Source organism: Egretta garzetta, unplaced genomic scaffold (genome assembly GCF_000687185.1).
Source record: "Egretta garzetta isolate BGI_Z169 unplaced genomic scaffold, ASM68718v1 scaffold151, whole genome shotgun sequence".
NCBI lineage: Eukaryota > Metazoa > Chordata > Aves > Pelecaniformes > Ardeidae > Egretta > Egretta garzetta.
This window is the reverse complement of record NW_009258615.1, coordinates 5,768,955-5,787,495: the sequence shown is the minus strand read 5'-3', so window position 1 is coordinate 5,787,495 and position 18,541 is coordinate 5,768,955. Positions and strand designations below refer to the sequence as shown.

Genomic DNA, 18,541 nt, shown 5'->3' with positions numbered 1-18,541 from the left:
AATGCTTCCTTATACTCAAATGATCTATTTTTTTCCAATCAAATATCTCTCTCTCTTGCTCTTACCACACCTTCTTAACAACCATGTCTGGTCCCTTCGCAGGCTTATGGATAAACTAGCAGTTCTTGTATTAGTTTAATACAAAACTAGTACTGGTAGGTTTCTGCCAATTCCAAGTTCTCTGCTTCCCAACTCAGAAAGTTTTTTTCAAGTGACGGTGGCGCTTGTGCTTGCAAACTTTTAAAAGAGCGCAAAATTTCTAATTGTTCCTTATGGCCCTATGAGAGTATTCTGTCAAAGCAAGAAACAAGCTAGCTTGCCACATTTCTAGTTCTAGTAACCAACTGAAAGAAGTCCCAGTCTGCAACTGAGAAGAGGATGAAAATAAGTCAGGTAGACTAGGTGCAATGATAAAGTTGCTAAAGTTAAACAACTAAACACAGTTCATTTTTTCTTATTTAATAAATAATATAAAAAGAGAACCTTTTTTTTTTTTTACATTATTGGAAAAAACAGTTTCTTATCTAACTCCAGCAATAATACAAGCAATAATGAAACCGATTTAGATTTTTGGTTGGACATTCCATATCCTGTTTAAGTGGAGTCCAGTGTGCATAGCCTCACAACTACTGATGATTTTTCCACTCCTGGGGTTGGTCTTCTTTTGTGTTGTTCTGGTTCCACAGATGACCTCACTGTTCATTCGCAAAAAAAAAAAAAAAAAAAAAAAAAAATCATATTCCTTTGTTAACATTGAAAAAAAATTCCACAAAAACTTGGCAAGTTTCAATACCTGATCAAATCGTAACTACTTTTATGATATCATCATACAGATGTCCAATTGTTTGTCACATGAACAGTAACATGGCATTTTATCTTTAGCCTTGTAGAAAAAATGAAACCCAATAGCATATGCACATACACACACAGAGTACACTTGACAAAAACACTTTTATGTGGTTTACATTTCACTTTTATTTAATCCTCAAAACTGCCCATATCGCAGGGTTTTTCTTGATGAAATATGGAACTGAGCAATTAATTCTACAAAATTATGGTAAAAACTTGCTCATTTTTCTACCTTATTGCTAAGAAACTTTACAGGTGCACAGTTTGTAAAAATAACCCTTTTAAGACTGAATGTATACACATGCTACAGGATTTTAAAAAAATGACATTAGCATAGCACCTCCAGATGGGGCAAACGCAGTGCTGAACACAGACAGAATGTTTACAAAGTTAGAACTGCTCATTTATTTTACAGCTTCTAAAGAAGAAATTGTTCAGTCCTAAAAGGGTTAAGTAGAAACCCTAATATACTTCTTTTTCTAACAAAGCTGCCACTCAATCCCACAGTACAGTGCTTGAAAACAAAGTCAAAAGTCTGGCACAGGAAAGTATACACAATTGTTCAGTACTCATAAACACAGCTGCTTTTGAAAGAAAGTAAATAATATGGTTAATAATTGAAGAGCATCTTGGTTTCAAGATGGACACCTCTCTGGAGTCATTTAATCTGCAAGTGGGTAGCTTGCTTCCAATACATAATTTCTTTCACTTGGCATTAATATTTTGTATATGGGGAATTCACTGATTTATGCCTTGGGTTCATGTCTTTTCAGGTAACCATTCTGATCTCATAAGTCTGTGCAATGAAAAGAAGTACAGAATACCATTATTAACACGGTTGTGGGATGCCCTCAGGGCAAATAATTAGGAAAAACATCAGCAGCAGATTATTAAAGACTACGCTAGTGTTGAATTCTGAAATGCAGTTCCAAACAAAAGAGAACAAGAAAAGGCATAGCTAGATTTGAGCACTTAAATTTGCTTTTTCTTCCTATAGTTGGAACTACAACAACATTCTGAACATAGACTCAATTTCTATGTATATAGAATTAACAGCAGACTTAACAGCTAGACTTGAACAGTTATAATAGTTTCATACTGAAACATTCTAAAAGTAGTTTTATCAAAATCTTGAGATATTGTTAATATAATGAAAATTGATTAACAGCTCACAAGGCTAATAAATGTAACAGTATCACCCCACAGGAAAGAGTTCAGGAAGATAATATATCTGAACAACTGGACATCTTAACAACAGTAAGGACCTGGAAGACCATTTCTGTACTACAGAGTAACTACTGGCAACAATGGAGCCAACAAGCCCAAGGGAAAAAATGGGGTTTAAAATGGTCTTGTAAGCAGAACTTAATAGTCTTTTTTTCACCCACTTGGCTGTAGTGTGTAGAACAGCAGAAATTAGGCTAAGTCATTAGGTTCTTTACAAGTCAAGGAATATTATATTGGGCAAAATTATTGCAAGTAAAGAAACAGAATATAAAAAGTATTGCATTTATATGTAAAATTTTTAAAATAATGAGTATAAAAGCAGGTGTCAAGTTCTGAAAAGCTATTTTAAATAGTCTTTGAAAGTTAAAAGGCTTGTTATGGTTTGCCTACTGTGAGTATACCATGGTTTGTTCTTGAATACCCTCTGAATCTGATATATGTATCGCTTATTTCAATTCTCAGTCTAATTAGTGATGAAAATCTGTGGCTCTTGAATTAAGCCGTACTGTCAGATACTTATGTGCTTCCAACAAAAACACTGTGAAATGATTCCTGCCACAACACAATTAAAATGAAATTTTATAGCACATACAAAGGTAAACAGATTTGCAAGTAAATGCCAGTAAACAGTTTAAAACAGAGATAAGGCCACAATGAATTCTGCCCTTGGTCACTGAAACGGAGATGAGGTGAGGCAGTATTCACTAGTGCTAACAACCAGCATTGCGACTATGTCATGGGAATAAGTTTCGTAATACAGAATAGCAAATATGAAGGCCTGTCGTAGAATATAAGCACATTTTTGACGGACAGTGGCACTGATTTTACTATTAGCTAAATATGCTTTGTAACCGGTTTCTTTCTTTAACCACACTGTTTTCACACATACAACGGAGCACTGAAGCAAACAAGTAGAACGGAGCATCAGAATACACAAACACGGTGCGGAGACAATGCTTCAAAACGGCCATGGGTGTTGAAACTGGAGTAAGTGGTCAGAAATAAAAACCCTATGAAAATGGTCAACAGATAAGCTTGTAAAGCAATGCACTGTAGGAAGCCACACGTTCACATTTATGTAGCAGTTGTGGCTCTTGCTTCAGGGTATAGAAAAGGCTGAACACACGGTAGAATTTGTGTTTTGGCTTTTAAAGAGGAAGATCACACTATCAGAACTTGTCCTACGAGTCTATGCCTAGTTCTGTGACTACAAATGAACTACTGGGGTATACTTTCAAATACAAATGAAGCAGGCAGGTCTACAAGGAAGGACAAAACATTGCAAAGTCAAAATGAAAAACAAATGCAACAACCAACAAAGTCAAAGTGCAAATGAGCCTTGAATTTATGATGGAGAGAAGACTTGAACGTTGCACAAGCTGTTGGCAGGGAAAGAGAAACCCACAGGAAATAAGGATGGGAGGAGTTGACATCTTCATAGTGCTTTTACAATTTTCTATTTGCCTGTTTCTAAGTAATAAAATTTACTTCTAGTTATTATGGTATGATCACTTCACAATGAAAGCACGTTCTCAATACAAGTGTTACACCGAAGTCTGGCCTAATTTACCGAACAGTATGAAGAAAAACATGCTGCTTGTGATTCTCAGGTGATGAAGGGCACCACCTACCAATCCCATTTGTAGCACATACTTCTCATGGTATTTTAGTTACATGCCAACAAGACAGAAGACATGCTGCCAAATGAAGTTATTGGGAACATTCCACTTTCGAAATAAAACATTTAACTTACACTTAATACAAATTATGTACAAGATTAGAAAAACCTGAACAGATCCTGAAACATTTTCAGATGCAGTATGACTGAGCAAGGAAGAGGGGGAGTAACCCAGTAACAACCCTTCAAAAACACCAACGTATGCCTGTGACATGAACAATCATTAACATGACTGCTTGAGATGCCACTTTAAAAAAAACTCATGTAATGTTAGAACCTCATGAATTATCACTATAAATACATATTTAAAAAAGGAAAACAGAAATAACTATTAACAATGACCGAAAACAGAGCACTAAAGTTAACATACATTGCATGTATTGCAGGCAAGGCAGAGGCATTTTTTAAAGCTTTTGCACAGACTTCATATAATCTTAAAAAAAATATGCTGGCCTTTACAAGGTTCTACTTGCTGAAATAAAAACAATTTCAGTTCATAAAAAGTCACAAGACTTCAGTTTAAAAAAAGGAACAGTTCCAGCCACAGACCAAAAATATATATATTTTTTTAAAACTGGAAGAGTATGGTAATTAGATTATACAAGCATGGTCAGGCTTGGAACCTGAATATACTTCAGAGCAAAAGCTCAGAGGAAAAAAAAATATAAACTATTTGGTAACAAAAGTGTACTATATGTTGTGATACAAAAAAGGTATGGTGAAAATGTACCTTTTATACTAAAGCTTATACAAGTTCCTTGGTCCATAAAAACTATGTTGTGTTCATGTTTTCTAGTTTGCTCAACATGTATCCCAGCCACATTTTTTGTTTCTTGCCCATTAAAAAAAACAGCTGAAAAATAGATTTTCAATAAAGTTCTTATGTTTCGGATGTATTTTTTTTTTTTTTATTGTGGCTTCTATATTTAAGATCAGCACTTGCAGGTAACAAGGTTCCAATAATATCACCTAAAATGGAAAGGTGTTTTCCCAGGAAACCACAAAAATTGTTCAGTTCTCTTGAATGTAGCACTTAAAAGTCAGTTAAAGTCCATACAAACAACAGTAGTTAGGAAACTACAGTTGCTGTAGATGATGTGACATTGGTTGGATTTGTGCTGACATTTGTGTAACTTCCCTCGCTGTTTGTATTTGTTTCACTGGAAGCCATGAGGCTTGAGTTGGCTCTGAGGATTGCTCCAGCAGCACTGCAGTGTGGTCGTGGCCCTGGTTCCGGTGTGTACGTAAAGGTAAGGCTGGTGGAGTAAATTATGCCATCGTTACGGACCAAAGTTACTGGAACCTGGACTGGCTGACGGACCCACCTCCAACCCTCTCGAAATGCAGAAATGTCTGGAACAACACATAGCATGCTCTCTGCACATCTGAAAAAAAGGAGAGTCAACTAAGACTAGTAAAACTTAAGCTTAAAGAACAGAATAGAACAGAACAGAATAGTTCAGTTGGAAGGGACCTACAACAATCATCTAGTCCAAATGCCTGACCACTTCAGGGCTGACCAAGTATCATTAAGGGCACTGTTCAAATGCCTCTTAAACACTGACAGGCCTGGGGCATCGACCCCCTCTCTAGGAAGCCTGTTCAGTGTTTGACCACCCTCTTGGTAAAGAATGCCTCCTAATGTCAAGTCTGAACATCCCCTGATGCAGCTCTGAACCATTCCCATGTGTCCTGTCACTGGATGCCAGGGAGAAGAGCTCAGCACCTCCCTCTCCACATCCCCTCCTCAGGAAGCTGTAGGGAGCAATGAGGTCACCCCTCAGCCTCCTTTTCTCCAAACTAGACAACCCCAGAGTCCTCAGCCGCTCCTCATAGGACATGCCTTCCAGCCCTTTCACCAGCTTTGCTGCTCTCCTCTGGACACATTCAAGTACCTTAACATCTTCTTAAATTGTGGGGCCCAGAACAGTATGCAGTACTCAAGGTGAGGCTGCACGCTTGCTAAATACAGTGGAATAATCACCTCTCTTGACCAGATGGATGCAGTTTGTCCTTCTGGCTGCCAGGGCTCACTGCTGACTCATATTGAGCCTGCTGTCAGCCAGCACTGCCAGATCCCTTTCTGAAGTGTAGAAAGTATACACTTGAGTATATGCTCTTTAAAGCATCCAGTAAAATGTAACCACCATACAAGTAATAGGAAACACTGTACCTGTACATGGTTTCAGCTTCCACATCCCCAAACCAGACACGTAAATTCGGAGTGAAATTCTGTCCTGTAAGTTCCAACATTGCTACATCCCCACCACCATTCAACTGGAAAGGCAGTGAATGGAAAAAAGAAAATCCACAAAAGAACATGCATTAATAAAAATAAACACCCCCCTCCCAGAAAAAAAAAAAACAACCAAACAAACCAGAAAAATGTTCTGTACATGCATACAGGAACTGTAAACAGTTCTGTTTCTATCAGCTGGATCAAAAAGAGAAACACACCTACACAACTGAACTCTAAAGAAGTAACACATCTAAAAGATACTGCCAATTAATTTGATATCCTGAAGGAACTTCTAAGTTTTGGTAGTGGCCACTTAGAATGGAAGTCACCAATGCTTTGAAAACAAAGAACAAAGAATCCTTCAGAGAATGTGTTAGGAGAGCTTCAAGTTTTTCCACAGGAAAATGTTGATTTTCTTAATAGGGTTTCAGTCTGGCTCTCTTTGATCTCTAATTGCCTGGTTTAAGAGCCAAAATCAATTTCTAAATAATCAAACAGAAGTAGAAGTCCTAACGATATCACTACCGTAGTATTTTAAGAAATAAAATTCTTAATGTATGGAACAATATTAATATTATTCCTGTGATAGGTAGACTCGTATTCTGAAATGGAGGTAAGAAAAAATATTGCAACATAAGTAATTTTCCTATTTATAAAGCTAGTAAGAATGTTTTCTTACAATATTCCACAAAGGTACCATGAAGGTTAAATCAGTATGACAAAAACAATCTCACATAAAAAAGTTTATTAAAAAAAAAAAAAAAAAACTTACTTGAAGACTTTCTACAACAGGCACAGGTGTCACTGGAGCATGGACCGGTCCCATCCCCTCATAAAATGTGTATTCTGCTTTATCTGTGCTAATGATTGTCCAAGAAGCTCCATCATTAATCATTTCTTTATTTGGTTCTTTTGGGCATGGAGTGGCCTTAGAAAGAAAGAAAAGTTTTAAATCCGACCTGTAGACTTGTTTGCCAAGTCACAAAGCTAAAAAACAACTCAGGCAGTAACAATGCTTATTATTTCAAAAACATGTTTCCTTATGTTTTCCCTCTTAACAAAATGAGCTAGAGAAACAGCCACATACATTTCAGCAAAACTAGTAGAAAACTAAAACTTGTGAGAACACTGTAACTCTTACCTATGATATTGTCACCTCTCCAACCTTCTGTTTATTATTTTAGTTCAGCTTTTGAAGTTTTTCATGTCATTCAATAGCCATTAACCAACAAATGACAGCAACTAGAAGTAGCTACTTTAAAATAGATCTTGGTTTATTAATGCAAAGTGACTAAAATATCTACAGACTGAAGTGGAATACTTTTAATTGGTTATGATTTACATGTGGCCAACATTTTTTTTTCCTTTTTAGAGAGTTCTTCGCCATCCACAAAATGATGGAAAACACAAGCTTGTATTTCAGGTTTTGTGCAAAGATATGGGAGAGAAGCTGAAATGACAATCTTGCAAATTAGTTAAGAAACTTTCACTCTCTCCTTGTAAATATTACTAAATATTAGTAAATTAGTATACATACATATATACATAGATAGAAAACACACTGACAACTAGTTTTTTATGGCAACAGAAGCCTCTCTGAACAATTTTGTCATCTAGAAACCAATAAGAAAACTGTGTATAGGTTAAATACAGGCACAGAAAAAAATGGGACTCAAAAATTCTAATTTTACTACCTAAATTTTGTTGTCTTCCATTAAGCTATAAGGATATCTAGGTATGTAACCATAACCTTCACTCTTCAAAACTGTTAGATAAACTTCAATTAGCATGAATTTACCAGTTCAGATGAAAGGAAGTTAAGATCAAAGCTGCATTCTCATGTGGACTCTTCATTCTGGTATGATCATGTAAAAAAAGCACTGAAAACAGCTTGCAAGGGAAGTGTGCAACAAGGATAGTAACTACAGATCTTCCCCAGCTGAAGACCCAATTAGTATTTTTATTAGAAACATATGGAGCTTCTAAATTACTAGCCCAACTTGAAAAGAGGAACTGTTGTATACCGTTTTGATGCATGACATTTTTCTTACTGGTTGACTACAATTCCTATTAGCATGGACTGTCATACTTCAACTCATGGCAAATAAACCCATGGATATCAAAAATGAATGACCCTGTACAAAACCCTTGACTGGCTTCTTCAGATCTGCTAAACCCCTGCCACAAAGTGTAAGGCAAATGCCACAGAACTTGTTCTGAAAGCCGTACTATGTCAAGAATCACTTCAGGAACACATTACTCCTTCTGTCACAGAAATCCTTGAATTATGATTCCTCTTCTAGAGAAGCATTCCTCCTTGTCACTTACAAATACAGCAATTTGCCTCCAGGCATTTTTCTCCCCCCCTCTTTCCTTTCCTTTTATAATTAAACTTTCTCAACAGGTAGCACTGGAACACCGAAATGCCTGAACACCATGCTTAGTATCTCATGTATGGCTTCACATAGAGACAGGAAAGGAAACAAACAATTGCATAAAATTAATGGATAAAGGACAAAATTCCCCAAGAACTGGTAAACACAAGGACACAGACAAAAGGAATCCAAGGAACATGATATATTTGGATTTAAAAACCAAAAAGAACCAAACACCACTAACCCTGCCCTTCCAAAAAACGTCAAGAAAGCTCTGTATCAAAGGATATTAAAGAAATTAAATTATAAAGAATTAGAAAAAGTTGTGTTTTTTTTTTTTAATAGAAAGCTAATTAAAGGAAAGCGAAAAGCAAAAGCTAGAAATTAAGTCATTCTCCTTTCAAAACGCACAAAAGCCAAGCGCAGTCCCCTCCCTGAGACTGGTGTTGCAATCAGTTTAGTCAACATCCCCACCAGTGTGCTGGTAAAGTCAAACCTTCAAACTTCTGCATGATCCTAAGTTTTTCAGGTAGTTAAATGCTGTTACAACTGCAAGGATTTTATGTCCAGAAGGACATCAAAATGAACATAGAGGGCAAAGAAGTGGTAGTAATCGTCAATTTAGATAGAAGTGAGGTTTCTAAAGAAAAAAATCTGTAAATGATGCCCACAAAATACTGAACTTGGAACTGGTAGTTACAACTCAGGATCCCGGAGTCACCACTGACAGTTTCCTGAAATCACTATCTTAATGTGCAGTGGCAGCCACAAGTGGCAACACAACGTTGGACACCGTCAGAAAAAAAATGCTGAGAACAAGGTATCAGGTATCATTTTGCCAGTGTAAAACCTTTGCTTACCTAATTCTGGAATACTGTGTGCAGTTCTGGTCTCCCCATCTAAGAAAGCCATGGTGAAAAAAGAGTAGGGGGCAACTAAAGTCACCAAGGAGCTGCTGACCTTATGAGAAGAAATTGAAAAGACTGTGACTCTCCAATTTGGAGAGAAGAAATTAAGATGTTGATGGGTAAGGTGAATGCAGAACTATTGCACGCTAAATCCTGCACAACTGGAACTAGGAATCACTCACAGAAACTATTAGATCATTCAAAACAAATAAAGCAAAAGTTTACTACACAGAGGGCAGGAAACATCTCAAACTTTCTGCCACAAAATACTGCAGAAAAAGAGCATCAACACATTCAAAAGGAATCAAACTCATCTACAAAATGATACTAAAAGATAAGAGTCAGGGATGCAGCCATTAACAACCCTTAATACAAGAAGTGTGGATGCTGGCAGAGTACAACTGCATTGGACTGCATAAAGTGACCAGGTCTGCCTGCTTCCTGTAGGCACCATGTCCTATTGCTGCTGTTAGACATAGATAGAGACTATGCTCTGATCCAGTAAGGCATTAATTATATTCTTTCTGTATTCTCCAGAATACACCAGCATCTTTAGAGAGAGATCTGTCTGGTATTTCAGCAAATGAATTTCAAGGGTTTTGTAGGTTCATGCTGACCTGCTGACTTTTCACAGCCTTTTTTCAGCATTGCTTTAAGCCTCTAAGGTCTCTATATTGGGCTATTTCCATTCACCCAAGAGAGACTTGTCACCCTAAAGCAAAGTTTGTGGGGGGGTTTTGTTTTTTTTTTTTTTGTTGTTGGGTGTTTTGTTTTGTTTTTACTGTGACCACAGTCTGTCTAGACTCCTACTATAGGAACTGTATTCAACATTAAATGCTTAAGAGTGGGCAGGTGAAAGACACTACACATGCCTGTTTATCTGGTCTTGGTCTTCTGGTCCAAAGGAAATGACAGATAAAATGGGATTTCTCTCCTGCCACTGGTAGAAAGTTTATTTTCCACAGTGATTTCACTCACCAAAGAGCAATAACAGCCTGATGTGCACATTAATACATTTTATTCCACAAGTAGAATCAGCAAGTCCCCTACTCCACTACAAGAATTCAGAATAGCAGGTTGTCCTTTTATCTAAGCCCTATCCATGTGGAAAGTTCAGAGTTCTTATCAGATTGGGTTCCACGGGTGCTCCAGAAACTGAAGAGTGGGAGGATGTCCTGGTAGCCCCACAGGCAATTCCAGGATGTTGAACTAGGGCAGCTGTCAGAAGAGAAGCAGGAATTGCTTCTTCATTCAGCCCTTCCCATAAAGTACTTTGAGAAAGATCAAATAGCAAGGCTGATCCTAAGTTATTGCAATTCCTGTTTCACAGCTTTCTCTTCTTGATGAAGGTCCACTCTCCTTTACAAGACAGTATATTGATAGATAGATCTCTGCTATAAGCTGTGGGTAGAACCAATAGATCTGGTCCCTTCTGAGCCACAAGTCATGAATGTGTTTCCTGAAATACGAGCAAAGCTTCTCATATTCTCTTTCTATTGTCCAAATTCAGGAGAGAAGTCAATTGAGCCTCTACAAATCCTTCTTGTCCTTTCCCTTAAAAATCCCCTTTAAAATCTAAAATTTAAAATCATAAAAATCTAAAAAGTTAGCTTCCCCCTTTCATACCTCTACCTTTCTTACTCAAGAAGTTACAGCTGTTCTCCTAAGGAAGTGCCGAGTCTTTGCTGAGTGTGGCCATCTTCCTGGATCACAGCATTATCTCTCAACACCCTTTGCTATTATTTGAGCTGCCCTGGATGTTCAAATAAAATTGCAATACTTGAGTAGGCCTGAACTTGGTCACAGTCTTATTACTCTGATGGGAATTACCATGCTGAAAGTCTGCTAAAGCCACAATTTGTTACCATATTGTAATAAGCTGTCAGAACAATTGTACACTGTGGTGGTTTTGGTTTTTTGGTTGGTTGGGGTTTTTTGTTTGGGTTTTTTTTGCTAGGGATATTTTTCTCCACCTGCTGGAGAAACAAATACTTGAAGACTGAGACAGCTATATTCTTTACAGACAAATCCCGTTTCTGTGGCTTTACAAATTACTGTGGCCAACTGCCATAGCTGTCTGTGTTTATGCTCTTAGCTGAGAGCAAGACTCTGCTAAGTTCACCATGAAGTAAGGTTATCGTGAACTGTATCATGTCCCATTTGTTGCAATCTAGAAATGGACACACAAGTAAGTGGTGCAACTCCACTGGCATATGTCAACATGTTAAGCCACAGTATCATGATCACACGCACAAGTTCCTTGTGTGTTTCTTTTTCTTCCAGTGGAGAAAACAGAATTCACTGTTGACAAAGACATGGAGGAAGGTTATGAGGAAAGAAAAACAGATTCAGAAACAGACAGATAAAGTTTGTTGCTTTCTTTCCTCTCTCTTTTCAAAACAAAACATTAGACTCGCATTCAAAACCAACTGCAAAATTGGCATTCACACATATTTTGGGAATATTTGGGAAAAATTTGCAACCACACTACTCATCTATTGAAATAGTTTTAAACAACTCACTTGAAATTGGATTATTCTCTCCTGGGAAAGGCACAAATACATTCTCTCAGTGTCTTTAAGGTAAAATGCACATTTATGGAGCTGCGATACTGGATCATCTGCATCCAATAGCGCTGTTTGTTTATCTACTTTTCGAATTATCTGTGAATGAAAATTGTACATACATATTTAGGACAATGTCTGTACTTCATTACATTAGAGATTAGGTATGTGCTGTTAGTAAAGGAAGTGAAAGGGTTGTTTTGGGTTTTTTTTAATTTCCATGCCTCCTGTTTTAATACCAGCATTAGATTCAAAATTCTTAATGCTTTTGAAACAAGAATACAACATTGAAGGCCTACTCAGTACTACAGCTTCAATGTGCTGCATGAATATATATTTTATCTTTTTTGCTGTAAGAGTGGGAAAAAAACATGAAGCTTCAACAAAATCTACTTTTATTCCATTTCCTGGTACAAAAGAGCAGTAGGTCAAGTATTAATAGGCTTCTACAGAAGCTTCCACCATTGGTAACATCAACAACATTCTGTTGCAGGCTGGTTGCTGAATGAGAACAGTTGAAAATAAGGCTTGACTTTAAAGGTATTGAGATGTCCTTAAGCACAGTTTTGCAAAACAATCACAGTGCATCTTAACAATAGTTGGTCATTAAATATTACTTAAAGACAACTGCAAAGAACAATTGTTCTTTACATCCGGCAGTTCAGTGAAAAAATATCTGCTGACTTAATTCAGAGCTGTTACACTAATTTATTTTTAAAAATTAAAAAAGTTATTCCCTTACAGACAGTGGAAATCTGTAGCTTGGAATTCTAACTCAACTTCTAGAAAAAAGTTTAATACTTCATTTTATGCAACATCAGCAGAAGCAGCAGCCAAAGAGCTTGAAGATTTCTAAGACGACAATCAGAAAGCCAACCATGTCCTCTGGGATTTCTAATGATAATAAATGGCATTATTAGCAATATAAGTTTCAAGGTTAACTTGTTTCTTCAAAGTTCTTTGCATTAACCTATAAAATGTCTGCAAGTTACCTTTTAATTGAACGACCTTCAATCATTCTTGTAAGACAGCACAACAAGTGTTCCCAATAGAAACAAAACAGGAACCTTTAGCCTAATTTGTTTTAATCTATTACCACCTACAAATAAGGTTTCTGGAATCATAAATGACGGAATCTCCTTTCAGCAGTAAGAAAATATTAATATGAAGCCCACATATAAAGTGGTACTTCCTCTTACTGAATTCCATGTGTACTGAACCACATCAGTAGTAATCCAGTCTGGATTTTTCTGTTAAATACTGTGATTTAGAAGAAAAAAACAAAACAAAAACCCAAAGTTCTATTTAAATGATCATTTTATACCATTTTCTCTGAGTAGGCTATCTTATTTTTTAGCTAAGTTTGATACCAGGAGAGAAATTCTCATTGCAGTCCTGGGAAAATATTCTGGGAAGGGGAGCGAAAACCTTCCTGCAGGAAAGGTTGGCTTTACATTGGTGCATTCTAAAAATTGTTTCTAGTTAAAAGTGGAATTAGCAAAGCTTTGTATGAAATTCTTAATGGGCTGACAAACCACAATTTCACAGAAGAGCTCATATGAAGCATTGTTTATTACCAGTCACATGAAATTCCACTTAGGTTGGCATTAAGTGCATAGAACAGGGAAAAAAATTATATAATGATACTTAAATTTATTTATAAAAAACATTACTGTGTATCCAGCAACAAAATAATATTTTTGGTTCATAAACCTTAACTGGTTATAATCAATTTTGTGTTTGTGGTCACAAAGACAAGGGCTGAAATTGTCTCTTTCTAAAAAAAGGTTATTCCAAAGGCACTTCCAATGTTCCATATTTAAAAAGACAGTATTAATCCAAATTAGTCCAAAATGCTTTTGCAAGCTGATATTGGTATAATGATTAATCTTTAGAAGTAGACAGAAGTATACATGAAGATTCAAATCTGTAGAGCAATTTTAAAGCTCTGCTGAACTCAGCAAATTGAATAGTCCTACTGGCTGCAAAGACTTTAGTAATCTATTCAATATCAATATTTAAAGTACTTTGCTACACCGGGACTTACATGACTGTTTTAAAATAGACATTTTCTTAAGGACAGCATGCAGATTAACCTACTTTGGCAGGTCTGAATTCTGGAAAATTCCCTATGCTTATTTTACAAGCTGTTCTTTTCTTATAGAATTAATCTGCAGATATAAAAATACGCTTTTATTAAAATGCATGCCATTTTCCATATAAAACATGTATTACCAAAAGGAAACATACAAAGCCAAAAATTGTACATAATGCAAACCCAGCTATCTAATTACACTAAGTAGCCATCTACAAGTTAATTACGGCATTGGAGAAATTGAACTGTACCAGTCTTGGGAGTGCCATGCCAGTAACTGAGCATACAAGTTTGACAGTCTGCCCATAATGAATGTAGCCGTCTCTCACTGTGAATTCTTCTCCTTCCGATTCATCATCATCCACTGCATGAAACAGGAATTTTCACATTATTTGTTTTAATCACTGTTTTCCTCAATAGAAGGAATATTTAGCATCACACTACTACACCAAATACACGCTCAGTAACGAAAGAAATCTGCATACGGGCAACTAATATGGAGGAAAAAATGCAGGACTTTTTTTGTGGGGATGGAGGGAGGGAGGGAGGTGAAAAAATATATTGCTTCATTTTTTACTTACAGAGGTGAATGTAAAATGCTCCCCACTGCTGTGAACTGGCATGGAAATTACCACCTTCTACGTGCAAATATCTGGTGCTAACTGTTTGGGATCGAAGTCTATTAAATAGTGCCACTTTTGTCCCTGATGCAATACATACTGCAAGGAACACATACAGACTTGAGATTATAAAATTACTTCATTATTACATAGAACAGTAACAAAAAGTCACATATACAGTAAAATAAACTGATGAATACTGGAAATCAAGAAATAATTCTCAACTATCGGTTAATTTGGAAAATATTCATATTTGTGACAGACCAAAAATAATCACAAAATTACAAGTGGGATAACATACATAGTGCCTGTTCTCCAAAGGCATGCTAGTTCACAGAATTTTGGCACTTAGCCAAATGGGCCAGTGCTTGCCAGCTGAAAACTTCTGGTGATAGTTCTCCAACAACCGATCACTTGAGCAGAAGCTTTAGCTTGCCCTTGTGAAGCACTCAGGCAACTTTCAAATGATCATTTGAAGTATATATGAAATATAAAGAAAATTACTATTACAAATCACAATCAATTGAAAGGAATACAGACATAACTATGTAAAATTGTAACCATGCAATTTGAAATTTTCTCAGATCTGAACTTACTTATCATTCAAGAGAGAGAAATGTTAAGTCTGCTCCCCTAAAAAAAGAATCAGCAACTAGCATTTTGCCATCAGAACGGGCATGGTTCATATTTACTATCGATGAATGCTTGGTTCATATTCACTCTCCATCAAAAACTATCTGTCTGAATACAAAGTCAGCAGTGCATACTCTGAGCCCGCGGGTGTGAACTGCACAGCAACAGATTGCCTTTAGTCATGTGGCAAGCTAGCGGCCCCGAGATCCACGTTCCGTAGGTGAATGGGTTCCAGCCCAACACAGATGGAAGAGCCTTTCAAAGCACCAGCGAAGAGAGAGAGAAAAAAAAAAAAAACACAAACAAAAAGGGTATCTCTTGAGGTGCTCCAGTGGTATTTAGGCAAAAACTTTGGAAAAAAAGCAAAAATGCTCCCAGTTACACATTAGCACCAGAGATACCTTTAGTTGAAAAACATGATAAGCAAATAAATCTGGGTGAAATATCACCATACAGATTTCTTAACCAATTACTTAAAAGGAACCAGGCAAAAGATATTAAAAACAACATGAAAATGGAATGAGACAATAAGAAGGTGGCTGTGATGTCACAAAGTGTCGTTTGGATAACACCATGCTACTCATTTATCACAATCGGAAAGCGATCTCTTTGATACTGATCAAAACGTCCGAAGCACCAGATCATGGCAGCTTAAGAGATCCAACAGCTTAGAAAGCTGAGGTAGAGTATTCTTTAGGCATTTGTCTACAAGGATTCACTCCTCAGAATTAAGTTTTTTTGGTGGATTTATTTAAGTGTGACTGCGTAACACTCCACACAGTGTAACCTATCCATACTGGAATACTTTAAAATACACTGATGTGTACGGTTCTGAAATACATTAGAAAAAACAGAAGTTGAAAATTTCTTTGCAGTCAGACCTCAGAACACATTAGGAAAAATTAGTAGGAGGCAAAACGAATTGCTACATAAAGAAAAGAACTGTAAAATACTTACAATCTGCATTTTTCAGTGACTGTTTCTTTTTAGAAGGTTTGGAGATGACTTTGATCCGTTTACTGAGGAACACACCAATGTCGTCACTATTGCCATAGAACATTTTTACTGATAACATGAAGTGCTTTCTCTTGTCTGAGTCTGATATGTATAATGTTTTGGCAGTGCAATAATTCTGTAGGTAAAAACATACTGTTGTTCCTTCTTTCAAGTCAACCCAGTTCAAGAAACTATGTATATTTAATTAGGAACAAAATAGGAAAAGTGATGCGATAGCTTCTAAAACAGACCAGAAGCTGCTTTTTCCATCCCTTCCATACACATATCATTTATGAGTACTGTTTAGCTTTAACATGCACATGACTTCAATAATTCAGTGTCTTTCTAAAGACCCCTACCAGGAGTGGAAATCAGATAATTAGAGACTATAGCTGTGTCAAAGCCATCTTTGAGTGGTTAAGAGCACTATGTAAAAGTTACATTTCAGTAGAGCTATACAGGCACTACACTGGGCACGCACATGCCTGTTGCAGAAAACCGTGTTGAGCCAAACTTTTCTTGAAAGGATGGGAGATGATTTGGTTTTGAAACACTAGAAAGTTACTTTTGGCTAAGTGTTTGTGCTACATGACAATAGAAGCTTATAAAAAAAAAACCTCAAAGAAAATTTTGATTATTCTTTTCCTATTCAATAACATACGAAGCATTTCTAAGTAGATTGTGCTGGAAATATTAGGTAGCTATAAAATACTGCATAATAAAACAACCAGCTAAAATGAGCACTCGTGCTGCCAGTTCTATTCCAACTGTTTAAGTCATCAGAAATATCTTTAAAAAAATCCTGTAGCAATTTATATCACTGTAAAAATAATCTAAATTTATTAAGATAGTATTTTAGTTGTATTTTTATACAAAGGGACTTAAAGACCATTTCTAGCAGCAGATGTTGTTCAGATACTTCCTTGATGAGATTATCCATTCATGCAAGCCAGGGAGAGGGGCACAGAGTTTGGACCAGAAACCTTACTTCACTTAACCTCTAATGCCTACCAAATAACCTAAAAATTTACTGCTCCAAATCAACAACCTACAAATGAAAGGTTAGTACGCTGCTACGATCCCATGAACCAAATCCACCTATTCAACCGTCCTACATATTTTTGAGGGATTGTTTTTTTAAACCACTTATGTAATATCCGCTACAGTGTAAGAAAAGTTATCAAAAATAAGCAAGGGTATTCCTTGAAATATGCACCATGTAGCTATAATATCCTTTGCAGTAATCCAAGTGTTTTATTACAATTCTACCTTTCCTTCCAAGTTCAGCTGCTGCATTTCTTGGTCACTGTTTCCTATCCCAATGAAGGCGCAAGGTTGTGACTCTTGCTCAGTGCAACCATCCCGTTCCATCTGCTCTTTTTTTTTCTTCCATCCACTGCCCATAAGATACACACATGGAGGAGGACAAAAGAACCTGAAAATGAAAAATGCATTATGAGATTACACACAGCTTTCAAGAAAATTCTCGAGACGGAAACTGTTGTGTACTCCAAGCTTTCTCAGCCCATTCACACTTTGCATTTGAGTTTATGCATGCACGCCCTTCATTTGCCATGAAGATTTTCTGAAATGAAAATTAAAAAAAAGAAAAATAAAAATGAGAAAAAGCAAGGAAAATCAGCATTAGATGCACTGTCACTGAGTATCTTTCCAGTTCACTATAGGTAACAGTCTGCATCTCTGTAAAACAAAAATGCTTTTTATCCTTACAAAGAAGAGATTCTCAAAGAAAGTAAAAAGGCCTTGAAAGTGATGACAGCATTTCACTTTTGTAGGTGCTTAACACGATGCAGCAACGAATACACACAGAACAGTTCCACAAACTAATTTAATGGACAACTACTACAATTCCTAAACATTAAGTGTTTCATCATTAGCAAGGAAGGAGTCTATTCCGTCCAAGCATAATTCTCTTTTCAGTTTTAAATGGAATACATGATTTTACATCTTCATCAGTAACTGTGAAAGATACGATCTAGTCTTCAGCAGCACTGACTGAAATCAGGCTAGATACTACTTACTGCAATATGTTCAAAATTAAACGCAGTGTTATCATACAATGTGTTGGGCTTGAAGTTTCTGCAAATTGTTAAAACACAAATCCTAATGACTTTTGGTTTTAGTTGAGCCAACAGCTGCAGTGTTTTTATCATCTATGTAGATCAAAGTTAAAAAAGCAGAATGAGTACATCCAGTGGTGAGGTAGCTAAGGGGCATGAAGGGAGAAGGTAACTGAAAAAGTTTTTAATTATTCTATTTATTTCAAATTGGATGGTAGTGCTTAACTTGGCACTTCTGAAATCCAGAGATGACTCCTACTGTACACAGGTAGGTAG

The 18,541-nt window shown here is 36.6% G+C and overlaps 1 protein-coding gene across 3 annotated transcripts in view; it reads right to left on the bottom strand.

Moving 5' to 3' along the window:
* Positions 1-530: 530 nt before the first annotated feature.
* Positions 531-18,541, bottom strand: part of RBPJ (recombination signal binding protein for immunoglobulin kappa J region) — a 41,806-nt gene continuing 23,795 nt past the window's right edge. Inside the window, exons 4-11 of one of the 3 annotated variants that reach the window (XM_009648045.2) lie at positions 17,454-17,619; positions 16,146-16,320; positions 14,517-14,654; positions 14,187-14,299; positions 11,799-11,939; positions 6,766-6,921; positions 5,928-6,031; positions 531-5,139 (exon numbers count right to left, since the gene is read on the bottom strand). In XM_009648045.2, coding sequence (XP_009646340.2) covers positions 4,824-5,139; positions 5,928-6,031; positions 6,766-6,921; positions 11,799-11,939; positions 14,187-14,299; positions 14,517-14,654; positions 16,146-16,320; positions 17,454-17,619 — 1,309 coding nt within the window. In that variant the 3' untranslated portion in view covers positions 531-4,823. The remainder of the gene's footprint in view (positions 5,140-5,927; positions 6,032-6,765; positions 6,922-11,798; positions 11,940-14,186; positions 14,300-14,516; positions 14,655-16,145; positions 16,321-17,453; positions 17,620-18,541) is intronic. The other 2 variants (XM_035903455.1, XM_035903454.1) reach the window with 2 other exon arrangements.